Source organism: Acomys minous, assembly GCF_964271855.1.
Source record: "Acomys minous genome assembly, chromosome: 15".
Lineage (NCBI taxonomy): Eukaryota > Metazoa > Chordata > Mammalia > Rodentia > Muridae > Acomys > Acomys minous.
In genome coordinates this window covers 49,771,129-49,799,127 of record NC_140497.1, presented here as the reverse complement: position 1 = coordinate 49,799,127, position 27,999 = coordinate 49,771,129, and the positions used below count along the sequence as shown (strand labels likewise).

The 27,999-nt window shown below is 37.4% G+C and overlaps 1 protein-coding gene across 1 annotated transcript in view; it reads left to right on the top strand.

Annotated features, from left to right (window-relative positions):
- The window catches only part of TLL1 (tolloid like 1), a 205,638-nt gene that overhangs the window by 105,102 nt on the left and 72,537 nt on the right, over positions 1-27,999 (top strand). Inside the window, exons 4-9 of the mRNA XM_084758020.1 lie at positions 2-154; positions 635-752; positions 12,259-12,437; positions 16,037-16,142; positions 20,745-20,869; positions 27,481-27,596. Of these exons, the coding sequence (XP_084614146.1) occupies positions 2-154; positions 635-752; positions 12,259-12,437; positions 16,037-16,142; positions 20,745-20,869; positions 27,481-27,596 (797 nt within the window). The remainder of the gene's footprint in view (position 1; positions 155-634; positions 753-12,258; positions 12,438-16,036; positions 16,143-20,744; positions 20,870-27,480; positions 27,597-27,999) is intronic.

Genomic DNA, 27,999 nt, shown 5'->3' with positions numbered 1-27,999 from the left:
GGCTTGGAACAAGTTAATGCCACTAAGGGAAAAGCACCTCCAAAATTATCAGAGCAAAATGAGAAAAATCGAGTTCCTAGAGCTGCCACGTCAAGAACGGAAAGAATATGGCCTGGAGGTGTCATTCCTTATGTCATAGGAGGCAACTTTACTGGTAAGATACTCCTAGCATGTGTGTGTGTGTAAGGCAATCTATTATGCAGGGGATCTGTTTTTATAGAATATTAATATAGAAAATAAACTATTCAAACCTGAAAATGGCTCAGTTAACTTGGGTTGCTAGTTTCAAATATCTCTGCCCTTGAAACAAAATATCTTTAGTCTAAGTATTGTGCTAGATTCTAAACAATGTTTCATATTTGCTGTGCAGCCTCTCTGCCCTGACAGGAAGAATGCACACTCCATTTCCAGAGTCTCCTACTCACGAATTTATAGAGCTAGTATGCCTTAACCCTCTGAGTGTAAAGTGAGTGTGGATTGCAAACAATGTCTCATTTGCGGTGCCGGGAACTAGACATGGTTGATGTCAGTGCTGTTTGGCATCCTGAACTGCCAGCCAAGGTTGGGGGAGCCAGCAGCAAACACGCCTCCCTGCAAGCCCACACTGTTGTATTAAAGTCGTGAATTTTTCCAGGCAGCCAGAGAGCCATGTTCAAGCAGGCCATGAGACACTGGGAAAAGCACACGTGTGTGACTTTCACTGAGAGAAGTGACGAAGAGAGTTACATTGTGTTCACCTATAGGCCTTGTGGGTAAGTAGAGAATGGGCTTTGATACGTGGTGGCGCACGCCTTTAATCCCAGCACTCGGGAGGCAGAGGCAGGCGGATCGCTGTGAGTTCGAGGCCAGCCTGGTCTACAAAGTGAGTCCACGATGGCCAAGGCTACACAGAGAAACCCTGTCTCAAAACAACAACAACAACAAAAAAAAGATGTTGAAGATTAAAAGGGGAAAGCCTGTAGGTGGGAGTCTTCTCTTTCTGTTCGCGTAGTGCTTTTGGCCAAGAGAGAGTCTGAGTTTTACATAAGAAAACTCACATTCAGACAGATGTGTTTTTGATCATTAGGATTTGTGCCCCTTTGATGTTTTCTTCTGAAATGGTGCTTTCCAAATGTGCTTACAAAATAGTATAAATTAATAAAAAACCTTTAAAAAAGAAATGAAACATTCCTAACACCTCAAAAAATAATTTTAGGAAAAGAAAAACTAAAAAAGAAGATATGGCACTTAAAGATAAATGAGGGGGGGACTCAGTAGGAGTTGGGGAGATGAGTAAGATCAATTTATAGCCATAGATGAAATTGTCAATGAGTAAACAAAGTATTGCATTAAAATAAGTTATAATTATAGGAAGTTGACAAGAGGTCCCAAAGAGTAAATGTGCTTGCAAACACACCTGATTGCCTAAGTGATCTCCAAAAGCCATGATATAAGTAGAGAATTGAATCCTACAAGTTGACATTATACGTGTGTTCCCAGTCGTGTGTACCACTTTCCCCATACAATGAAAAAATAAATGTAAACATCTTTCAATTAAGAAGGATTCTGTAAATAATGGACTGTATTTTAGTAATTACTTCTACAGCAGAGTAATGCTTTATTAATTGAAACAGGTCTTTCATCCAGTAGGTTCTGATTGTTTCCTGTTCTCCAACCCTTCCCAGATGCTCCTCACCTCCTTCCACTCCAGAGCCACACCCATTGTTGCTTCTCTCATTTGAAGAAGCTTAAAAAAAAATAACAAAAATCTCTTAAAGGGCAGGCTCTCAACCAAAAGTGTTGATTGATCTTTTTTTAATATTTGATTTTTAAAAATATATTTTATTAATTTATTCATATTACATCTAAATTGTTATCCCATCCCTTGTATCCTCCAATTCCCCCCTCCCTCCCATTTTCCCCTTACTCCTCTCCCCTATGACTGTGACTGAGGGGGACCTTCTCCCCCTGTATATGCTCATAGGGTATCAAGTCTCTTCTTGGTAGCCTGAGATCCTTCCTCTGAGTGCCACCAGGTCTCCCCCTCCAGGGGATGTGGTCAAATATGGGGCACCAGAGTATGTGAGAAAGTCAGTTATTTTCTTTCTTTTGAATTAATTACATGAAGATCTTCTAAGCACAATAATTGATCTAAATGCTCTAACTATCTAAGTACTAAGTGTTCATAAAGAAGTAAAAATGGTTACTTAATTCTTTTGGAGAAAATAATTCTTGCCCTTTCATCATGCCCTCCTTTTCTATATAAGGGAAACATACATAATATCAGTGAGTGTGGGAGAGTGTCCCATCACATTATTTTCACTGTTTACATATTTTCCATAGATGATTTCACTTTAAACAGTAATGGATTTCAATTTTACACTGACATGATGGCGGTAAATATCAAATATTGTCTCCAGATATTTTTGGGTAGTGCCTTAAAGTAGTATACATTGTTCAATAATTAAGTCATGTTTTCTTCAAATACTCTAATATTGTCTGGGTAATTTTCAGTTAACTTTGAAATGCTCCCTAGTTTTTATATCTGTTTAGCGTTTTAAACATCCAGATCTCCGAGCTTCCTTCTGATTGTCCAACTTTAACAATTACAGACCCGTTTAAATATCTCTGAATACATAATGCATTTGTATACAAACATCCCGCCTCTTTCTCACTGTTAAACTTTGTAAAACATAGCTCTATTTTTGTTTTTAATACATTGACATTTATGCTCACTTAACTTTCAACTTTTAAGTTTCTTATTTCACTTTCATCCTACCAGACCAGTTTATCCACTCATCATCTTTCTGACTTTGTTCACAGTTAGCATTTAAGTGCCCTTATAAGTTAGATGATGCGTTTAGAATGCAAGAGAAGAAAAGAGACTGAACAATATGGAAAGTGGTATTTCTCAACATGAAGCAGTTCACCCTCTGCCAAAGCAGATGGTGACGATATGGAAAAGCCAAAGTGTATAATGGGCAAGCACTCTGGTGATGGTGGTCTGTCTTGAGATGGAGGTAAATATATATAGGGAGGCTCCATTGAAGAAGACTCAGTTTTCCCTGCCAGTATGTATCAACTGCAGATAGCTTCATGGTTAGTGGTGGGAGCCTGCATCCACTTCCCCTCTCACAGAAGGAATTCAAGGATGTTTTTGTAGACGTCTGGTCTCTGATTGTTTGTTTGTTTGTTTGTGTTTGTTTTTCTTTTGTAGTATTGATCATTTGCTTGCTTATTTCACTTTCACTTTTGTAATTTGTGTCAGTTGTGTTTCTTTGTGTCGTCTTGATTTTTCTCTTTCTGTTATGGGGGAAGAGAAAGAGCAAAAAGTTGAGTGGGTAGGGATGTGGGGAGGGGAAATCTGAGAGGAACCGAGGGAGAGGCAAACATGATCAAAATACATTGCATAAGCATTTGTTTCAATTAAAAAAGATGGATCTTTCTAGAGATTTCACAGCAGAAGCCTGAGCGAATGAGACCAAACTAGCCCCTTTTTTCCATTTTGCCAAGGCATTATTGCTAGAAACACATACATAGAAACATTCTGGTCCCTACATATGTGCAGAGTCACTATTTGTCCATTAAAATTCAGGAGGCATCAGTTGCAAACCACTTGCCTTGCATGCACACAGCCCTACGTTTGATTCCTAATGGACTGAAATTAGCAAATATACAAAATAAATTAAATTGATAAAAAAAAACCCAAGTGGTTTTAAAATGAAATAAAAATTGACACTATTGCTGCATTTTCCTTGGTGGAATTCTTACCCAGGCTTTGTTCTCACCTACTTTTGAGAATCTCACAGTTGGATATTTTTTTCCTCACCCACAGTGGTTACAGTTACCTTATTTCAGCTCTCTCAAGTGTATATCTTTGTCAAGGATGGGGGCACATGACTTACCTCAGGCTCCCTCATCCCTATATACTGTTTTGCATGTAGTTGATCATGAAAGTATAAACAATTTCAACATTATTTTAGTCTCATAAGTTTCTTAAATGGTAAAACAATGTAACAATTTCTCTTTTACATCAAAGTAATTTAAAGAGTTGCAACTTATCCAAAGATGATTAAAACAAACCTACACTCCTAAAAAATCAAGCAGGTTACATTAAAATTTTTTTTTGTTTTGTTTTTGAGGTTGTAATTTAACTATATTTCCCCTTCCATTTCCTCCATTCAAATCCTCCCATATGCTCTTCCCCACTCACCTTCAAGTTCATAGCTTTTACAAAATAATTGTTATTGTGTGTGTGTATATATATATATATGTATAATAACCTGTTGAGTCCATGTTACTTTTATGAAAACCAGACTTTTGAGTGTTATGTGCAAATATATTTGTCAATATTATCATATTAATATTTCATTTTGGTGATCTAGGGGTTGGCATTTCACATTTCACTCTTTGTCTTTAGTAATAATAATTGTTTTTATTAATAATAATGATACTTTATAATAGAACTAAATCAATGGCTTTATACCATTTTAACTATTTTGGACTTCTAAATTTTACACAGAGCTTATGATAAAGTTATGTCACCTCTTTCATTATGATATGCTACATATAAGTTTCAAAAACTGACTGGACTTTAAAGGGGCTTGGAATTGGTATTGCATAAATTATTTAATGCCTGCTACACCTCAAGCATTCATCTCACCTTCTGAAAGGCATCAGTGTTGGGTCTTTCATCTTTTAAGCATCAAGGCATTGAATGTATGACATTTAATTACATATAATATGACTCTCTATGGAATATGACATGCCTGTACCATGGTGCAATTGCAATTGATGGCAATATTCATTAGTTACATTTTTTCTTTTTAAGATACATTTATTTTATGTGTATTGTTTTGTTTGTATGTATGTCTGTAATGTGTGTGTGTGTGTGCATGTGTGTGTGCGCATGTGCACACATGTGTGGTATATACAGAAGACAGAAAAAGGCACTGCATCCCTTGGAGCTGGAGGTATAGTTAGTTGTGAGCACCATATGGGTGATGATAATTGAACCCGTGTCCTCTAGAATAGCAGCCAGTGCACTGAATCACTGAATCATCTTGTCAGCCCTCATCAGTTCTAATATTAATACAGTAAAGAAGTACTTATATCTGGACCCTAGCCCAAGGGGCATGTCCCATGAAAGTGTTCACTCAACAGGAAAGTGGGACAGATGGGAAGACATCCTATTGGGACTTTAGGTGAGAGAAGCATGGGAGAATGGGAAAATAGAAGGATCCAGTGGGTCCTAGAAACCACAAGAAGAACATTATAATGGACAGATCTGGGTCCAGGGGTCCTATGGCAACAGCCAAGGATAAAACATGCAGTAAATTTTGAACCGCTACCCAGATATAGCCAATGGACAGGGCATTCTCCACAGTTAAGTGGAGAGTGGGGAGTGACTTTCACACAAACTCTGTTACCCCATATTTGACCATGTCCCCTGGATGGGTAGGCCTGATGGAACTCAGAGGAAGGATAGCAACCTGCCAAGAAGAGACTTAATACTCAGTGAGTATATTCAAGGGGAAGAGGTTCCCCTCAGTCACAGTCATAGGGGCGGGGACTAGGGGGAAAGCGGGAGGGAGGGAGGAATGAGAGGATACAAGGCATGGGCTAACAATTGAAATGTAATATGAATAAATTAATAAAATATTTTTAAAAAAAGAAAGAGAATTTACCTTTATTACTTTGCCAACAAGTCAACTTGTAATTTTTATAGTTTCTAAAACTAGGAACCCCACCCACCAAAACAAAAACAAAAACAAAAACAAAAACAAAAACCTCCACACGCACAGGGAGTACTAAGGGTTACTCCATATAGAACTTTCAGTACTTTCTATAACATTACATTTTATTTAATTTTTTTTGCATTTTTTCTTTATTAATTTATTCTTGTTACATCTCAATGGTTATCCCATCCCTTGTATCCTCTCATTCTTCCCTCCTTCCTCTTTTCCCCTTATTCCTCTCCCCTATGACTGTTCCTGAGGGGGATTACCTCCCCCTGTATATGCTCATAGGGTATCAAGTCTCTTCTTGGTAACCTGCTGTCCTTCCTCTGAGTGCCACCAGGTCTCCCCCTCCAGGGGACATGGTCAACATTTTATTTTTATTTTGTTAAGGAAAACTTTCCTTCATGCCATATTGGTGGTAGGGAGAAAACTAATGAAATGTAATAAATAAATAAATATTGAAAGATATTAGCAACATTTTTTGTTATTTATCTTTAGTGAGTTTCATGGTATATAATACAGTTATAACTATTTACAAATTTTTACCAGAATTTATGTTTTCATAAAAATGTTCATACATCTTATCTTTGATTCATTTTCAGTAGGATACATAATTTAATCTTCTATCCACTTTGAAAACTCTTAAGTATTAAAAGTAATATTTCAATGAATGGCCGTTACAGTAATTATAGTTATTATAAGAAAATTATCAATAAAATGTGATGCATTTTAAAGGAAATTATTTTATTTGTTCTGTGGGAGATTTATGCCATCAAACTTATTACTTTAGTCTAATGTCTTTCATTTCTACTACTTGTATTATTCTATTAGCTTCTTGAGTAATATTTTTCTACCTAATTCTCTTTAACGAATGTTAAAAATACTACTGAGTTAATTTATTTAACTATTCTCTAAGTTTTGTTTTGATATTTGAATTTTGTCTGTTTGGATCAAGACAGCAGTGAAATTATACTATACTTATTTTGTGCCTACAGCATTTTGTGCTCCTTCCATTCTATGTTTTGAGACTATAACTTTGAGCAGATGTTGTTTTCTTTCTGCATGAGGATTTCAGTTAGAAGATGTGTGCAAACCAAGATTCTTATATGCAAACAACAGACACAATTAATTTATTAGGAGGAAAAACTGGAGAGCCATGTTGAGGGCTGAACACCAGAAAGAGTCTCTTCAAGCCTAGCTGTGCCTGCTACGGCCCCTGGAGTCTTAGGTCTGCTTTCTGAAATATAGGATTTAACTTCTCTGAAGTATTTATGGGGGCGGTGAATATATAAGATTCTGTTCTGTGTGCTAGGTAAAGCTAGAACAGTGAACAGGTGGGAGTCCTGCCTCCTAAAATGCTTACATGCTAGAAAAGACAGGGAGAAAGAGTATAATTAATGAAAAATAAGACAACACATTCTCAGAGGAAAAGTAAACAGAGAAGGTTAAAGGTCAAATTTGTGCAAAGACTTGAAGAAGGTATAGAAAAGAGAGAGAGAGCCACTTAGGTTATTTTGGAGGTTGGTGTTTCTGTTGTGATAGACATAAAAAGACAATGTGGCATGGATTTGCTCCATGTTCAAAACACAGCAGGGGACAGATATGGATAGAGTTGAAGTGACAACACGTATAGTGGTGAGAGAATAGCGGTGTATGGTAATATTTAGTAATATTTATGAGTATGAGGAACATTCAGAAGATTTCAGACAGCCAGATTTAGTCAGCTTGATGATGTTATATGCTGTTAAAAACAAGTGGTTGCTGTATATCAGTGGCTTAGAGTATCAAATACACTAACACGTGGCCATTAAGTCCTCTGTGCAGTCTCATGGAGGTGGCTCCCCCTGGATATAGCTCTTATGGCAGACTAAACGGTAACCACATGCTCAGCCATGTGCTGGCTCTTAACTGTTTTCTCTAGAAATGAGAGTTGGGGCTTGTGTGACATTGTCCAGAACAAGCTGTGTAACCAAACCCGGCATTAGTGGAAGAGGGACTTGTAATCACCAGCCGGAGTCAGAGGATGAGTGTTTTTGAGCATTGGCACAATTTACCACAGAATTGCTGAATAATGAATGTCAAGGTCCTACTTGAAATTCAGAAACCACCATGATGGTAAGAAACACACGGTGATATCGAAGCAAGAAAGAAAAGGAGCAACAGCGGTGCACAATTCCAACACTTCACGTGGGGGAATGATAGCTTACAAGAGGGTACTCACCTTGCAATCTGTGATAGGGGATGGATTCTGGGCAGAGATTAAAGTTACAGCCAATAGGATTGACTACGGGGGGGAAAGGGAGGCTTCAGGATTAATGGCGGTGCTTGAACTGAAAAAGCCAAAGGAAGTTCACAGTTGCCATTCATTTCACCTGGATGAGCCAGTGTGTGGAGAGATGGTTTTTATTTATTTATTATTCCATTTCTCGTGAATAAAACTGGGAAGATACTCAGTAAGATACTATTCATGGATGTGGAGATGCTAAGGAAGATGCGCAGGTATTTCAGGAAGCTCTCTGGTACATAGTATGTGCCATGAGCTTATTTGCCTTGGAGGCTTGAGCTAGACACTGAATAGAAGAAGCAGAGACCCTTGTCCTCATGTATCTTATAGTCTAATGTGACACTTGAACTTCTGGGGTCTGAGATGTCTTTTTTAAAATATGTTTTATTAATTTATTCATATCACATCTCAATTGTTATCCCATCCCTTGTCTCCTCCCATTCCTCCCTCCCTCCCATTTTCCTCTTACTCCCCTCCCCTATGGGTCTGAGATGTCTTAAAAACAGAAAATAACAAAAGAATCATTTTAGTGAAGATCATATAGTTAATAAGTAAAGTAATTGGAAGTAATTTAAAAAGAAATCACAGAAGGTAAAATGAATCCTAAGTTATGTATCGACCTAAAGAAAACTTTCAGCTGTGTGCACGAGCATCTGCTTGTAATCTCAGCACTTCGGAGGCACAGGCAGGAGGAGCTCCGTGATTTTGAAGCAACCCTGGGCTATGAAGTGAGTCTAGGACAGCCAAGGCTACCCAGAGAAACTCTGTCCCTAAAAACCAAAGATGGAGAGAGAGAGAGAGAGAGAGAGAGAGAGAGAGAGAGAGAGAGAGAGAGAGAGAGAGAGAGAGACAGACAGACAGACAGACAGACAGACAGACAGACAGACAGAGACAGAGAGACAGAGACAAAGAGAGACAGAGAGATAGAGATAGACTGAAACAGAGAAAGAGAGACAGAGACAGAAAGATAGAGAGAATGTGTGTTTTGGTCTGTACACTTCAACTGTAAGCCTTAAATGAAAGTCAGAAACAGGAGATTTACATTAACTTATATAATTTAAGATGAAATAAAACTTTTCTATATGTGTGAATAGGCCTTCCTTTGAGAGGAGAGGTTGATCTTTGATGTGTCGTATTGTACAAATGACAAACAAATTAGAAATGAAATGCCAAGAACCTGATAGACAGAAATAGTATCAAACATGATTTTATTAGAAACTAAGACAGTGTTTTGATTAAGCCACGTATTTTTTAATTGCATGTTACCGTGTCAACACATGCCTGATATTTTTATAGGCATATATTTAATGAACCTTAATGTCTAGAAATCTCCTGGTCCTAAGACCTTTAGTTGGTAAAGGATCAAAGTACCACATTTTTCTTATTTCCCTGGGCCATTGAAAATAATAGCTCTATGAAATCAGCTCTGTAAAATCTGTTTTTCCTTTCCACTACGAAAGCTATCTTATTATGGGAAATTGCTCTGGGTTCAATTATGCCAAAAGGGTGTTTTAGGATTACATAAATAGACAGCCTTTCTATCCCTCAGAATTTCTTTTGCAAAGTAATGTGTTCTCTGAATATAACCAGCTAGAATGACTCAACGTCGGTATTTTAATTGCTATATAATCACCAGATATTTCTGTCTCCTTACATTGCTTTAAACTAGCAAATATTTTGGATTAAATATCCAACGTTTGGAAAAATAATATTTTTCTAAATCAAGTAATATGTGAGGAATTAATTTTTAGTATGCAGTGTCTGTGTGTGAATTGCATGCATTGTTTATAAAATATATATAGTTTACAAGAGAGAATTTATTAATTTATCAATCCTCCTTACCTCTTTTCCAATACTTCCGTTACTGATATACTATCCTTAATTCATTGGCATAGCACTCACAAATAATGAGCATTAACATCTCAAATTGGCATAGTATGAATTAAAAATGTATAGATAGTTGAAGTCTGTAAATTTAAGTTGGGAAGAATAAGATGGTGACACGGGAACTTTATTTGTGAGAAATTAATAAGACAGTCAATTGACAAGAGTGAGATTGAGAGAGAAAAATCCCTTCTCATCATTTTAGCAATTAATTTATTGCATTAAAAATTAATAAATGAAAAAGAGGCTTTTGACAGTGTCTAGTGCCTTATGATTCCCAACTTCAAGGCCAACTATTTCTGCTGTCTGTTGATGTCTAGGATCATCTGCAGAAATGTTTACATGGAAACTGAAATTAGTAATGTCTCAGATGAAATGGAATTGATTGGCACTCATGACTACAGCCATATTATACTATTTAAAACTTACTTTACAGTAGATATCTTTGTGTGTGTGTGTGTGTGTGTGTGTGTGTGTGTGTGTGTGTGTGTGTGTTTGCTCTTGTAAGTATTTACCAGTGTCAATAAATGTATAAAATTTTGCAGCAAGTTGTTCTTGAGTGCTCAGCATTCTGTTTGACCATCAAGGGCCCTTCTTGAGTAGGCGTAATGAATATTGCAACTCTGCTATTAAGTAACTGACTAAAAGAAACATTTCATAAAATTTTGACAATGTTGCAACGGCCACCAAATGGTGGTTATTCTTCATGGGTTGTCATGGACTGCACAGTGCTCCATCACTGAGCACCATAGCCTAGGTATCTCATCCACTGTGAACTTTGTGGGTTCTGTGTTTGCTGAGGACACTCCTTGGATGTAGAAGGAACGTGCTCATGCTGTGTTCTTTTATTGTGGAATGGTGGAAGGTCTTTCCTCCATCAAGTCTCTGAACTTACTAATGAGGAATCCTCATTCATGAGCAATTATCTTTTAAAGCTCCATTTTAAACAAGATCTCATCAGGGCTTATATTTAGATATATGAATTTTGGAGAGACATTGAGATTAAGCATCTTTCTCCAGTAAAGGTAATTCACCTTTACTTGACTTTAATAATGTTCTTATGTTTATCTATTTGTATGTGCATATGTGGGCAATCTGTGTAGATATTCATGCCATGGAACACACGTGGAGATCAAAGAACAACTTCCTGGAGTGGGCCCTCTTTCTTTCTACCACATGGGGCTTGGGAATTAAGCATGTATGTTTGGAATTGAAAAAAATCTTCATTACTCTTTCAGCCATCATGCCAGGCCCCCTTTTTCGGCTTTGGGGTGTGTGTGTGTGTGTGTGTGTGTGTGTGTGTGTGTGTGTGTGTGTGTGTGTGTGTGTGTGTGTGTGTTTGCACATGGAGGCCTAGGTTGATGTTGAGAATTGTCCTCAATGGCTCTTCCACCTTCTTATTGCGTCATAGTCTCTCAATTATACCACAGATCAGCCCATGTGGTTAATTTGTATCTCCCATAATGTTAACCTTGCTCTGAAGATTACCCTGTGTTATGACTCCAGTGGCTGGGATTATAAGGATTTCCAGTCCCATCTGACATTTCCATGGGTTCTGAGGATCTGGCCTCTGGCTCTTATATATGCAATGTCAAGTCTTTAACTCTGAGCTGCATCCCCATCCTTTTTTTTCTATTTAACCTTTGAAAAGAAATTACTTTTTTAAGAATTATTTCTTGGGTAAAGAAGATCAATGCATTTTTGATTATGTCTTTAACATATGGATATTTTTCTTTTTCTCAAAAACATAAAAGCAAAATTTAACTTAAAAGAAAAGTAGTATTGGATTATTGCTAGATAACCACACTGGTAATGTAGTGATTACAGGTACTAATTTTGGAGACTGAGTATACCTTTCTTTTTTTTATTGAAAAATAAAATCATTCATATTACATCTCAGTTGCTATCCCATCCGTTCCTCCCTCCCTTCCACTTTCACCCCATTCCCCTTCCCTATGACTGTGACTTATGGGGACCTCCTCCCCTTGAATATGATGCTAGGTTATCAAGTTTCTTCTTGGTAGTCTGCTATCCCTCCTCCGAGTGCCATCGGGCCTCCCCATCAAGGGGACATGGCCAAACCTTTCAATAGCACATTACCTTCATTATCTTAATTGTCTGTCATTTAACTTCTAAACACTTGTAAATAAATGACAAAGCTTGCCTTCTAATATAAAGGTGATTGCCAAGCCTTTAATTATTGAGAAATTTTTTATCATAGATGAACTTAAAACTTGCTAAGGAGATGCTGTCCTGACTTAGGATGTGCTGGCCTCTACAGTCAGTCACCATGGTTTCTGGTATTTCCATGATGTCATGCCCAGCTCTCTCCTCTTCACAAGTCTGTTCTCTACTGTCCATTTGTTACAGATGTTGCTCCTATGTTGGCCGGCGGGGCAATGGCCCTCAGGCCATCTCTATTGGGAAGAACTGTGACAAGTTTGGAATTGTTGTTCATGAATTGGGCCATGTCATAGGCTTCTGGCATGAACATACACGGCCAGATAGAGATAACCATGTCACCATCATACGGGAGAACATCCAGCCAGGTGAGAGCTGTTGGGACCCACAAACTGGCATTTCTAAACCATACAAACATTTTTTACTGTAGTAGAGTCAACATTTTATTGTGTTAAAAATGACCATTTCTAAGATTTCTTTCTTAAGATATACTACTCCAATTTAAATATCTGTGCTTTTCATGAATGGGTATGATAGGCTAATAAGATTTAGTAATTAAAAAAAACTGTTTTTGTAATTAATTCTTTAATTTATTCTGTATAGACTTAAAGGGGCTAAAGATCTGTCATTATGTACTATTGCAGCAGGAAACAGTGTTGTGTCAGGTATAATTTCTGGAGAAAATCCAGCAAAATGAGTAATTACCAGAATAGCCCTAAGAATTTCTTGGAGTTTTTTTTTTCTTATACTTGACTATATTAAAGAAAGTTTAAAGGATGCTTTCACTAGTTGAAATATAAGTTTATAGTAAGAATCTAGTTTTCTCTTACAGTCTTGTGAGTGATAATATCCTCATTGTAAAATTATGTATTTATTTCAACTTTCATATTCAGAAATACCAGTATATTTCATTTGTAAAAAATTTCTAAGTCCTCTTTGGCATTTTGTTGTAGTATGCATTTGAAGTTAGCAGTGTCAAAGAGTGTTTTATTTTCTTATTCGCAGTCAAATAGAGGACTGTGTTGAAACTCTTAGAATTTTGTGTAAGCAGTAGCACTGATTTCTTTGTTCCTCACGTACTTCATTCCAGTTACCACAGAACCAGTTGTGTGGATATGAAAAATACAAAGCTTAGTGTGGCTCTGTGGATAGACACAGATGAATTTGAGTGAAAATGGGTCAATAGGCATAATTTTAGAACACTGCAGAGTCTAAGCAAAACATGAATTAAGAAAAAAATTTAAGGACCTTGAGTAGACAGGGGCTCCATGAGAAGACCAACAGAGCCAACAAATCTGGGCCCAGGACAGCCTGCAGAGTCTCAATCACCAACCACAGACCACGCATTGAGAGTACGTAGGCTTCCTGCTCAAATGGAGCCCTTAAGCTCCATCTCCATGTGAGTACCCTGGTAAAGGGAACAGGAACTGTTTCTGCCGCCATGGACTCTGTTGCCTGTTCTCCAATCATTTCTTCCTGTCAGGCCACAGGGGAAGAGGATGCAGGGTTAATTGGTAGTGGAGGGAGGGGTCTCCCTTTCTGAGGATGAGGGGAGAGGGATAGGGGTGAAGAGGGAAGGAAGGAGGGACCGGGAGGAGACTAGGGAAGGGTGTAAAGTGAATAAGTTAAAAATAAGTAAATGTAAACAAAAACATTAAAAAGAAACATTTCAAAGAAAAGAAGCGAAGAGGGAACCCAAAAGCTAATGAAATCTTTAGGCTGTACTACCTGATAAACAACTTTAGCTCTGGTGTACTACTCTATGGTAAATTATAAGTGGAGGGGTTGGTTGTTAATTATTAATTTCCTGTGTGAGCTACGTTACAAAGAATTGGAAGCATCTATACAGTCTACGAAATGTATGCTCTACTCTCTATTCAGGAATAGAGGAATAATTGAAGGATTGTGTCCTAGTTACTTTCTATTGCTGTGGGAAGACACTCTGGCCGAGGCAACTTATAGAAGCAAGGCTTTATTTGGGGCTTGCTGCTTTAGAGGGCTGGAATTGGGAGTACATGACCATCTCCATGTCAGAGATCATAGCAGCAAACAGGCAATCATGGCACTGGGGCAGTAGCTAAAAGCTTATATTTTGATCTGCAAGTAGGAAGAAGAGTGAGCTAAATGGAACTGATGTGTGCTTTTAAAGCCCCAAAGACCACCCCAAGTGACACACCTCTTTTAACAAGGTCATACCTCCTAATCCTTCCCAAGCAGTTCCACTAATTGAGGACCAAATATATTCAAGCATATGATTCTATGCAAGATATTCTGTTTAAACCGTCGTGGATAATAAACAAAGCTAAGATTTGAGAAGAGAAAGAGAAAACTCTAACTACTGTGGTACCTTTAACTTGGGATAAAGAAGATGAAGATGAAGTTTCAGAGAACTGGCAGAATCCTCCATAAATAGTTGCCGTGAGATGAGTAACTTCTCGGTATTTGAGTAGGAAAGAGCACGGATAGTTTCAAAGTGTTTTAATGGGAACATGACAGAAAAATCTTCAACAGTTTTATTCCAGGAAACAATGTGAATATTGCTTCTATCAAATGGAACAAGAAACACAGACTAAACACAGGAGTTTTTTTTGAGAAAGAAAATTTGAGAAAGAAAAAAGACATACTGATTGCTTTTAGCCTAACTCTGGATTTGAAAACTCTTTAACTATTCTCCATGGTAGCAAATGAATGATAGGACAGGGTTTAGAGGAGTCTCTAAAGAGAAGCATTTACTAGTAGATTTGACTATTTAGTAGCAAGCGGAAGGAACAGGGGAGGAAAAGCTTGCATGTACAAGATGAACAGCAACAGTACTTAAGCAACTTTTATAGAATTCTTCTGAAAGACTATAGAAACATCTAGATGTAAGAGCAAAATAACTGGAGTATCCTGTCCAGAAGCAAGGGAATAAATCTTTTTCAAGAATGATGTAATTAGTAGAGGAAAATCAAAGAAAATGATTATGACCTTGTGGAATGCTGAGGAACTGGAACCAGTTGTCAGTGTTCATCTTACATTTATATAGTTAAGAGTGAATTAAAAGGAGATAATATTACTGAAACTTTATTCAATCATCAAGTAGATGATAAGTTTGCTATTAGCTGTCTTTGTATTGTCCTCGGTCTGCCAGTCACTCTTGTCACGTGGACCAAGAAAACAAAACAAACTTTTAAAGGGTGTAGTATTTGAAAATGGTTCCTTCTCTTGAGTGTATTTCTGATTCAAGATAAATATATGCTAGGACAAAGAAGAAATGTGAATGTGGTAAAAATCGATATATAAATAAATACATACATTGCTGGAAAAATTATAACTCAGCATACTTTTTTTGATTAAGTGTTCAGCCTAACACAAAAAAGAACAATTACTGAATGAAGTTTTCAGATTGACTAGAATTACGACAGCAGGAAGATTCCAGGCTGAAAATATGCACACTGCATATTAACTGTGCATTTATGACTTACTGTCAATCAGAAGCTTGAAATTAGATGATTTCCTCAAGAGCAATGTCTAAAATGCAAACATGTCAGCTTTAAATTTACATGTAATGTAGGTGACTGTGATAAAAAAAAAAAAAGAAATTTGAACGGAGAGAGCCGATTACTTGAATTTATGTTATACTATGGTTGTAAATAATTATTACAATTATTTATTTAAAACCTCCAACAGCAATATAAATTTAAATAAAAGAATATTATGAGATAGTTAAGGAGAATTTAGAAGAACAATATGCTTGTCTTTATCTTCTTTTATAGAAATTAGCTCATTGCTCCACTCCAAAATCACTTTCTACTTAGGCATTAGAGTGAGGACATATGGTTTTGCTTTATTTTTTGCCTAGGAATCGGTGTGTGTATAGAAACAAGCAAGCCATTTAGTAAAACCTAAATATAGGTCCCAGATTTCTTTTCTCTTGTCTCTCATTTACGAGTCTTCTTCTGTGGTTTTGTTTTTCCTGCACTCGTAGGTCAGGAGTACAATTTTCTGAAGATGGAGCCTGGAGAAGTGAACTCTCTTGGGGAAAGATATGATTTTGACAGCATTATGCACTATGCCAGGAACACCTTCTCAAGGTTGGAGTCTCAGGTTATACCTTTTGACTTTTAATTCCCCTTTTACACTCGACTATCCCTAAAGCTGTGTTTGTCTTTAGAACTAGAACCACTTTCAGATATCATTGCCCTGGGGACAAAAACGGAACAGAGAAATTGCAGTTAACAGTCATACCGACAGCCGACATTTGTTTAAAAGACATTTAAAGCACACTTTTCCTGTTCTTCCTAAATGGCAGAAACTTGAAAGAGAGAGAGAGAGACGCTGGCAACACTGCAGAGTATTTGAGCAACTTTATGTCTACAAGTTATTAAATATTGAGTGAGAACAACTCCTTAACCACTCAGCACGTTTCATTGGCAAAGCACTGTTTAATAAAAAGCAGGGATTCACAAGTCAAGCACGTGCTTCTGTTGTTGCATCGACATGCCCTCATGCATGTTTGAACTGTGTGCCAGGCTCTAGGCTTTCACCTTCTGCATCACTTATGCTAGAGAATTCATAGTAGGAGATGGATTCCCAAAGACTATGTTAGGAAGACACTTTACTTTCATGTAGTTGACCATCGAAGTTATTCAACTCTCAATTTAAAGCCATGTCAGTGCAGTCATAAATGTATCTGTTGTTCTTCTAGCTCCAACATATACTGTATTTCCTAGTATGTGTTGGTAGCCAGATATTGGTAACCATTTTGTATAAAGGTTAAAAATCCATTAATACTTGAAAAAAAAAAAGGAAATAGTGTTCCTCTCAAATGCCTTTACTGGTTAACCATGTGATCTTGGGAAAATAATATATATTTTTCATGCCTCGTTTTCCCTCATCTTGTGTTTACATGTATTTATTTATTGTACCGGCAACTTTATAATAGCAATAACTTACCGTGTGTTATGATGAGAATGATGATGGGGATGATAAATAAATGGAATATTTGCAAAAAAAATCATGTCAGTAATAGCTAAGTGCCTTACTTTGAATTGTAATAAGTTTGGATTTTGAGCTACTTCATTTTAAAGATGATTCTACCAAGTGAATAGCTCTCAGGTAAGGAAGCTGGAATCCAGGCACTGAGTTCCCCCCTTTCCCGGTTTTTATTTGCTAGTGCTCATTTCGCAGCCACTTTTGTTCTTCACCTCTGTCCACTCAACAGTTCATTTGTATTTATTTTGTAAAAAAGTGTCACAAAGGAAGAACAAAGTCATACTTATTTCCCTGTTCATATTATTTAAATGAAAAAACTAAATAGAAGCATGCTAATAATCCCTTAAAATGTGGGAGTGTTTCAAAACATCTTCTATTAAAAAAATAAAAGGAGTGGAGTGTTAACAGGACTTTGAAAAGCATTCTCTCCTAAAGTACATATAATAGACACATTTATGCAAACGGAGTGGCATCCAAATACTTATTGTTCCAGACATATGGGCTGAAATTAGAGTTATGAAATTTTATTGTTAGGTTAAGAACTTGGAGTCAAATTAAGTTTTCCACAGAAACATGTAAGAAATCGATGTATGTGTCTCAGTTCAGACAAGACTTCTCTGTCATGGCACTAAAGTGAATTATCCAGAATTAACCTAAAGTTTAATTCTTTTGAATATGGGAGGTATTGAAGAGTCACCAAAACGGTGACAACAAAGCATCTTCCTGTTCTTCACAGATGATTTATCTGAAGTTTGAATTGTCTGTCCTTCCCCCCCCTTAGAATATGCTTTATACGTTATTTGCATCTAACCCTGTAAGTTAGCACCCTCTTGTTGCCTGTAGTCTGTTGCCCCCAGTGTCTTCCTCCGCCAGCCTTGAATATTCTTATGTTTTTAAAGGCATCTTGGTCATCTCACAGCTGCTGTGACTGTGTGCACACTTGCACAAGGTCCAAGCCAAACGCTAGCAAAGATGAGGGGAGAGTCTCACTACTTCTGAGGAGCAATTGACAATTGATGGCTCCCGGGAAAGGAGTGGCCATGTTTTTATCAGGAATGTGCCATCAGAAAAGCTTTTCCTGGTAGAGGAGATGGCCCTAGGCATTTGTCAATAGTGACAGCACTAACTGGACTCGCTGTGAACATGAAATTGAGAGGGGATAATGTAGGAGGGGAAGGTAGGGAAAGAATTGGAGGGCAGGGGATGTGTGAGAATTTAGCCCCAACACATTATATGCATTTATAAAATTCTCAGATAATAAAACCCCATCCTACACCTTTTTATAAGACTATCTACATTTAGTAGGTTGTATCTATCCATTAGAAATATAGTTATTCGATTGATCTGATGCACAATATTTTAGTTTGCCTCTCTAAAGTGTTTGTTTAATAGTATATTTAAACAAATAACTTTAGGAAATAATTTTGCCACCTCAAAAGCATTTAAAGCTGTTTTTAATGGTGACAAGACAATTTATCCTTTTAAGGTGTTCATTTTAACAGTGTAAAATATATCTCCAGAACTGGTCCATATTGCAGAGAGGAAAATAGTGACTCTATTAGACAAAATCCACCTCCTCTTTTGTGTTTAACCTTTCAGCACCATCGGTACCCTTTCATTCCCAAATTCTACGAGTTCAGCTTCCTGTAACTGAACTCACTTGTATTTTTCTTTTTGTAACTGGCATGCTACACTTAGGATTATTTCCTTAAGATGTATCACAGCATTTACTTCCATGATACTGATGAATAATATTATCATGTGTGTACACGCTTGTGCCTGTGTCTGTGTGTGTGCCTGTATGAGTGTGCCTGTGTGTGTGTGTGCGTGTGTGTGTGTGCGTGTGTGTGTGTGTGTGTGTTTGTGTGTGTGTATAAACTTGGGCTACTTGGACATTGCCATTGTTTCTGATTTCTGGCAACTGAAATAGCACAGCCACGAGTAGGGTAAACAGGTATCTCTCAGAGATGTTGTTTTTGGTTCTTTTCTCTGTCATCCCAAGAAGCTGGAATGCAAAGTCACATGCTAGTCTGTCTCTTAGTTTTTCACTGTGGTCCACAGTGACTGCACCATTTTGCAGTCCCAACTCATGGGCGCAAGGACTGCATCCTCTCAGGCCCTCCCAGGTGCATATCTGTGATATCCTGACAGCAAGAGTTAAAGTGAGGGTGGGAGGACACACCACATTGTGATTTTGAGCTACATCACTTTCACATTAGAATCACTTTGAAAAGGGCAGAATCCTAGTTTACTTAGGTTGCTGTTATAAAGTCAGGCCTAGAACTGTGCTTAATAAATGTTTCCTATTGGAAGGAATTGGTGAAGCTGAAAGTGACCTTTGTGTAGCTGTTCTACAGCCTTCAGTTCAACTACAACACATTTAGTTTCATATTTTGGAATGGAATATTTCTATGCTCACCTGAATTTGAATATCTTTATATTTTCATTAATTATTTTAAAAGATTTTGTATAAAGTGTAAAATCTATTATTTCTTTTCTTCCTTAAAAATGGATTTATACAACATTTCCAACTTTTACCCTTGCAAAGACATTTCTAGTCCATTCACCATCCCTTCAGTCACATAAATGTTTGATATACTTTACAAAGTTAGAATGCAGCTTTAGTGCATTGCAGTCAGAATTTTAAATTATGCATATTAAGGAAAGTAGCAATTTCTCACCACAACCTTGAGTCCAAAAGAGCTCAGTGTCTGTGGCAAATATTAATAAACCATCAGTAGTGTTTTTATTTAAATAATTTATTCATATTACATCCTAGTTGTTATCCCCTCACTTGTATCTTCCCTTGCTCTCCTCCCTCCCTCTTTCACCCTATTCCCCTCCCCTAGGCCTGAGACAGAAGGTGACCTCCCCTCCCTATATGATCACAGCCTATCAGGTCTCATCCAGATAGCCTGCTTCCCCTTCCTCTGAGTGCCACAAGGCCTCCACACCAAGGGCAAGTGGTCCAATAGGGGGCACCAGAGTTCACGTCAGAATCAGTCCCCATTGTCCACACAACTGTGGAGAATGCGCTGTCCATTGGCTAGATCTGAATAGGAGGTCTAGGTTTACTGCATGCATTGTCTGACAGACAGCACATGCTGGTTCAATAAAATATTTTTAATCGTGTATTGATTTTGTCTAGATAAATTGAAGATTATATACATTTGATGTGCATTGTCATGAATAATTGGTTACTGTCTATTTTCATTCTTTCAGTGTAAGCTGTAGTAATAATTAGAATCCAGGGGCAGACAGCTGCAGTTGGTAGTTTAATTAAAATTGCTCTTTAACTTTTGGCTCTTGCATATTTTTTTAGTAACCTCAAAACAGCCTTGCCATTTTTTCCTATATTTTCCCCTTTGTAAGAATTATTTTAAAATCTGATGATCTAAGCAATCTCAGATCAGTATGGGGGAATAAAACTAAAGCTATAATGTCCTCTGTGGGGTATTGTTAAATAATCCTTATTTAAAAAAAACATAACACACATGTAGGAAAAAAATGTCCCACTGACTTTCTGAAAGTTGCACACATTTATAAGCTTTTGCTAGGATATATTGAGAGCCTCATATCCCGCCTTAAATTCCCACTGTTTTAACCGCGGATTGAGTTCGCGGAAGGTGGCCCTTTTCCTATTTATGGCTATGTAGCGTGTGGCTTGGTGACTTAGGTGTGGTTTGCTTCTGTTTTTCCAGGGGGATGTTTCTGGACACAATACTCCCCTCCCGTGATGATAACGGCATCCGCCCTGCAATTGGCCAGCGGACCAGGTTAAGCAAAGGAGACATTGCCCAAGCGAGAAAGCTGTATCGATGCCCAGGTACTGCACAAGAAACACGGGAAGACTCGTATCTGAGCTCCTTCCAAATAACCGGGCCTCGATTTCCCCAACTGCTCTCTTGTCTGTCTTCATTCTTGCAAAATGGCATACATGTTTCAAATTCAACAATTATAAAGAAGGACAAAGAGAACTTTAGAATTTGGATGGTTGTAAACCGAAACAGACGGCCAGAAGTCGAATTTCGTATATGGAGTGTGTTTTATTTAATTTAAATTAATGGGGGAAAACACCAAATAGAGTTGTTGATCATTATTAAATAATCAAGTCATTTTGTAGTCAAATGCTGTGTCCTTGACACCATTCAGCAGAATAGTCTTTCTTTCACAGTCAGATTCCAGGGCATGATGGGTAAGGGGCTTGGTGGATGAGAGAACTTGTAGAACAAGCAGAAGAGCCTGAGCTTGAACCCTTAGCACCCACACACCCATCTGAGAAAGCTGTGTGTGTCTGCAGCCCCAGAATTGGAAAGGAACCAAGGACAGGTGGATCCGAGATTGTAGGACAAGCAACCCATCCAGTCAAGTTTTTGATGCAGTGAATGGATGTAGGGGAGGGGAGAGAGGGGGTAACGGGAGGATTCAAGTGATGAGAGAACAATCTAGTTGTTATCTGAATAAATTAATTAATAAAAAATAAAGAAAGAAAGCCCTTGTCTCAAGGCAATACCTCAAAGGAAAGTGGCAGAAAGAGATACCTGCTGTTTTTCTCTTGGCCTCCCTATGTTTATTTACACAGAACCCACACACTCATGTGGATACCATACTGATACTACTCACCATAGGCAGAGTTTGAATATTCTGTATTTGAAAGACCATCATCAATAGGATATTAACATTTTTATTAGTAAGGATTTGTAAATGTATTCCAAAAACTAAATGTTATCCTAGTCCTAACCATGTTATCAGGGACTGTTCAAATGAAATTGGGTAAGATGATTAATGAAAGGTCTTAATTAGAGTGTACTAATGAAATAACAGAAATCCAGTGCCTTGATAAAACAAGAAAAAAAAAACCCCCACTCTTTAATCCAAATTGGAAAATGTTTGGACTGCATGTACCTCTTGTATATTGCATCTCAGTTTCTGATGTTGTCAAAGAAGCTTGATGCTTCGAAAGCTTTCCTCAGACTGTTTGCAGAAGGAAAATTTTTCCTCACCCCAGTACAGACTTGCTGAATCTACTCCTGGAAGCTGGAATGGTTACTAAACTTACTGATGGTCACATAGGTAGAAAGGTTTCGGATGGCACCGATAGAAATGATTTGTGCAGAAAACCGAGGATAAATTGAGGATATGATAGACATATCAATTAAAATTTTAGGATAATAATTATTAAAAAGCTATTCATATATTAAATTCTTGGGGGGGGGGCTCTTTCATTCCTACTAATATAGCTGTAAACACCATCGCTTCATTCTAAATAATATAAAAAGTAGCTTAAAATATTTAAAGTATAATATACACAATGTACGTATTATCATTTTCTTTAAATCTGTATTAATTAATTTTATAGGAATGTATGTTGAACCTGTGCCTTATAATTTATTATTATATTTACATGCACACACACACACACACACACACACACACACACACACACACACTAGTATATGGGAATTTTTACTTCTTGTATAGTCATTCCATATTCATTATGGGAAGGCTTAACGTACCAGCCGACTTTGATTTTTACGGTTCTATTAAAAGGATGAGTTTCATAGAATTTAGAATTGTTTTCACTTCACTTTCTTGCTCTTGGTTTTAGAGACAGGTAACTCCAAACACACATGCACGTGCACACATACACTCACACACATTCACACACATTAGCTGAAATACAACGGCAATACTTATGAACATCACTCATTCGTTTCCCTCTACTTTTTCATAGATGCATTAATTCACCTACCCGGGCACACCTTTCCTCATTGGCAGTCGAGTAACACAACCCATCTGACAGTCCAGTCCAAGATGCTAGAGAGACTCTCACTTCTGCATCTGGTTCTTGGATTCCTGCCTTCTTAGTCATCTGGGTACCAACCTCTCTCATTGCATCAATAATCGCGCGTTTTGCCTTGTGCTCTTCCATTTACCTTTGCATTTTCTGTCTTCCAGCCACACTGCTTGCTGTCCATGTGACATTCAAAAAGCAGCTCACATCTTTAAAACAAAGGTTCATTCCCCTTTGAAGCTATTTCTTCCCAAACTTGTCCCTTTCCTCAGACTCTTCAAAGGCATTCCTGCTACAGCCTTGTGCCTCATTTTCATTTCCTTCTTCTCCTAGAGTTATGACGTCACTTGCTTTGGACTCTTCCTGCATTGGGGACCCTGAAAACTGCCAACTCTTTAAGTCTCCCTAGGTGAAAGCTCCCTGCTCTCCCTTTCCAAACAGACGTGAAAACTCTGTTTCATCATCGCCGTCTTATCTTATTCTCATCATTCTTGCTTTGACTGCTATTTCCCATTATAGATCATACACTCCCCCAAGCTCTCACGCACATTAAAACATGCTATAAATCAGGTGCTCAGCTGATACCAAGGAATGAACCAGCTTCAATGTGTGAATGATACTGTGCCAGATGCTCCAGGCACAGGGAAGAACATAGGAATTTATAGATAAGTAGCACTACATGGAAGGTGAATCTCATGGGGGAAATACAAACATGGTCTCTTTTGTAAAACCTCAAACTTGCTTCCTAGCCAAGGATGATCTTACTGCCTCCATTACGGATGTTCTGGGACTATACACATGTAGTGCTATGTCTAGTTTATGTGGGCAGGACTTCATGAATACTGGGCATACTCTTCACTCACTGAGCTATGTATATAGCCATTATTGTCCTTTTTGGAGAATCATTTCAAATCCAAACATATATACAAAATGTAAAACTTTGAAGGGAAATAAATAATGTAAATACATTAGGGCCTCTTAAGTTGTTAAAAAAAAGGTTTTATTTTATACATACATATGTTTTAATTACACTGAGTAAAATTATAAATTTATTTCTACAAAATTTGGAGAAGAGAATTTTTTGATATGTGTTGGAAACTTTGGACACTGAAAGGAAAATATTTGTAGAAGGATATTCAGTCCATTGTAAATTTAGCCTCATTGTTTTAAAAAAGACTCTATAATTGCTCAAAATATACCATTTTATAATATCAAATTAGAATTTTTTATATTGAAGGAGGATATATATGGGTCATCTAATTCACACATAAGTAGATCATATGGTGAAGAATTTTATCTTTTAATTTGATTAGATACTGATTATGATAAATTGTCTTTTGGGGGATTTTGTACAAGTTTTCAACCCTAACTAGCTGAGATGCTGAGGCGGGAAGATTATAAGTTCAAATATTTTCCGGACTCAGAATGAGTCAAGGGTACAGCTCAGTAATAGAATGTTTGCCTTGTAGGGACTTGGGTTCACACTAGAACACTAAAACAACAGCAGCAGCAACAGCAGCAACAACAGCAACAGCAGCAGCAACAACAGTTTATTTCGTTGTATTGTTTTCATCTCCCCAATTATTGCTGAGGCAGTAGTTCTAATCCACACATACAGACTCCTCAGTCTTCTGAGTGTGAATGGAAGTATTTAAATATTAAAACATGTCATGAATTATCTTTCACCTTAACAAAAAGACCTCATGAAATCTGATTATCAAAGTAGGTGTCTTCTGGCATGAAAATTCGTTGAAAGCTTTTGAGATCTGCTGTTATTTTGGAATTAGTCAGTAACAGGATTGAAATAAAATTTGCCCTCTCATCCCTGTATTTGCTGTTCATAGACAAGTATTTGAATAAACCATGCCAAAAATCTGTCGTTGTTCTGCCCCACGCCCCCCACCGTCCCTTCCCCAGGTTTTTTTTTTTTTTTTTGAATAATGCTGTTTTAAGACAAAGTATCACCCTGTAGCCCAGGATGGTCTCCAACCTATGGCAATTTTCCTGCCCAACATTCTAGTGAGATGATATTGCAGATAGGAGCCACTATACCCAGCCAAAGTTTAGTCTTTATATTTGAGCATAAATTAATCAAGGCTGTGATAGGTCAAGACTGTGAAAAGGAGACAGTCATCCTTATTGAAAAAAAATCAAATGCTTACTAAACCTTCAAATAAGATGCTTTGAGATATTTTTCAGTGTAATCGGGCTGTAATTTATAGTGATAATTTTAAGTTATGTTATATTTTGGTTTATATTTTAGGATAATCTTGTTTTAGTCAGAACAGCATAAGTTTGTATATATCTGTGAATCAAACATTTCGCTATTTTAATTCTACTGTAGAAAATACAGCTTAAGCTTCATTTTGGCTAAGAGAGGCTTTGATTTGTCATGGAATTTGTTTATAAAAAGTGAGGAAATATATATTTTTAATGAAACGTATTCAGCTCCCTAGTTGTTATTTAATATCTAAATATATTATTGTTAGAAGCAGGGTGGTGTAGTGTTAACAGATTCTTCTGAGTCCCCTTGCAATGTATCATGTGTCATAGACCCTATGCCGCTCAATAACTGCTAAATTTTGTGTCTCTGACCTTCAGAGTTTTAGTTTTCTTCTGTGGTGATTTCTTTTGTCTTCCTGGCTCATCAGAGTAGGCATCGCTCACTTCTCTTTTAGATTTACTTTGCTGTGCAATTTTAGTGTCTATTTTTCTGGTGGTATAAATATTTATAACATCTCGAGCTGTTTTTATAGCTCTGTTTTATGTTTTCAGAGTCATTATCCTTCTTTATTTAACACACGATATCCAGAGTCTTTTATAATTTATTGAGTATTTGATGAGATGAGAGTTCACATGCCCCAGATCCAGGGAATGTCTCAGTTTTGAGTGCAGTATCCTTCACAAGGAAGACACTCTGTTTTTAGACTACTGAATGAAGGTTGTGAAGGGTGCAGTGTGGAAGAATTTTTTCTTAAATAATTTATTCAGATGACATTCCTACTGTTATCCTCTTACTTGTATCTTCCCATTCCCCCCTCCCTCTTTTGCCCTATTCCCCTTCCTTAGAGCTCTGACAGAAGGAGACCTCCTCCCCCACCATCTGACCACAGCCTATCAGGTCTAATCGTGATAGCCTGCTTCCCCTTCCTCTGAGTGCTGCTAGGCCTCCCCACCAAGGGGAAGTGGCCAAATAGGGAGCACCAGAGTTTTATTAGAGATAGTCCCCACTCTCCTCACAACTGTGGAAAATGAGCTGAATGACTGAACTCTACCTACATTCACAAAGTGCATAGCATGACCTTTGCAGAAGTTATGAGAAAACTAGTAGAATTGTGTCCATTGGCTTATGGCAAGACTTGATACCATGTAAAATTCTCAATTGCAGGTTGCTGATAACTATTTCCAAAGAATAATGCAAGATTAGAAAGAGAACACTATACAACTATTCTAGAAATTTCTACACATGAGTGAAGAAAAAAAAAACAGAGAAAGAACATGTATAGAACATTCTAGAATATAGGTGGTTTCCATGATATTTTTAAAAAGACTTATTTATTTTCATCTTATGTGTATAAGTAGTGTTTTACCTTCATAGGTATCTGTGCATGTGGGTTCCTGGTGCTCAAGAAGGCCAGAAGTGGGCACCAGTTACCTAAACTGGAGTCCAGAGGGTTGTGAGCCACAGTACGAGTGCTAGGGAATAAACCTAAATCATCTGCAAGAGTAACAGGTGTTCTTAAGTACTGAGCCATCACTCCTGGAGCCATCACTCCTGCCTCTTCATACTGTTTTCTTATTTTAAATCATTGTAAATTACATTTTGATATTACCTTTATTGGATATTTATTAGTTATAATATATACATTTTTGAATATTAAAGTAGTATATGACATCATTATGAAATTACTATTTAAATTTGTTATACTTCACTGTTAAATGTAGCTTTCATTCACATTGATTACAGTAACTGGAAGGAAAAGAAAGTGTCTCATGGTTCCAGGAACACAGAAGTAGGTCTTCCCCAGCCCAAATGAGTATGGTGTCCTTGAAATTGCTTGCTGTAAGAATGAATTTAAAAAGTTCCCATGAAGACAACTTTATATATACTAAATTATTTATCACCTCTTTTCTTGGTTTATGGTTATCTTTAGTGACACCAGTAAGCATACTGAAGTTCTCTAAGAAAGACATCAAAAGATATACGTTTAGAAGGGCTGTCAGTCTCTGGAATGGGGCATTGGTGGAGCATACCTGCAGTGTCAAAACTCAGGAGCCTACAGTAGGAGGATTTGGAGTTGGAGGTCAGCACTGCTTATGGAAAGAAAATAAGCAGAGGAAGGATAGCAGGGTACCAAGAAGAGACTTGATACCCTATGAGCATATACAGGGGGAGGAAGTCCCCCTCAGGAACAGTCATAGGGGAGGGGAGTAAGGGGAAAATGGGAGGGAGGGAGGATTGGGAGGATACAAGGGATGGGATAACCATTGAGATGTAACAAGAATAAATTAATAAAAAATTTTTTTAAAAAGAAAATAAGAAAGAAAAATAATAAAAATACATGCTACTATCCAATGCTCAGTTTATTATGTTCTTGCTGTTCATAATGATTAGTAAATAATCTCATGCCTCTTCCCTTCAGCATGTGGAGAAACTCTACAAGAATCCAGCGGCAACCTTTCCTCCCCAGGATTCCCAAATGGCTACCCTTCTTATACACACTGCATCTGGAGAGTGTCTGTGACCCCAGGAGAAAAGGTAGTTGACATCCCAGGAGTTCTTCTTCAGTGTCCTCTAAGTAAAGCATCTCACAGGTTTTTACTATACTTTGTTTACTGTTTATTTATCATTATCGTTCCTTATTATGATTTTGTTATTGATGGAGATTGAACCCAGAGCTTCAGACGTGCTAACCAAACACTTTACCGGAGAGCTACAGCTACAGCTCCTCTGTGCTTTCTATTTTAAGGTGAGGTCTTTGGAAATTTCCCAAATTGTATTTAAAACTCACCGTGTAGCCCAGGCTGGCCTTTAATTTATAGTCCCTCTGACCCAGCCTGTTAAACAGCTGGGGTCACAACTGGGATGGCATTATCAAGCCTCGGTTTTGTTTTTGTTTCATTCTTAAAATGTTTAAGTAAAATGGAAATGGCTCAAATTT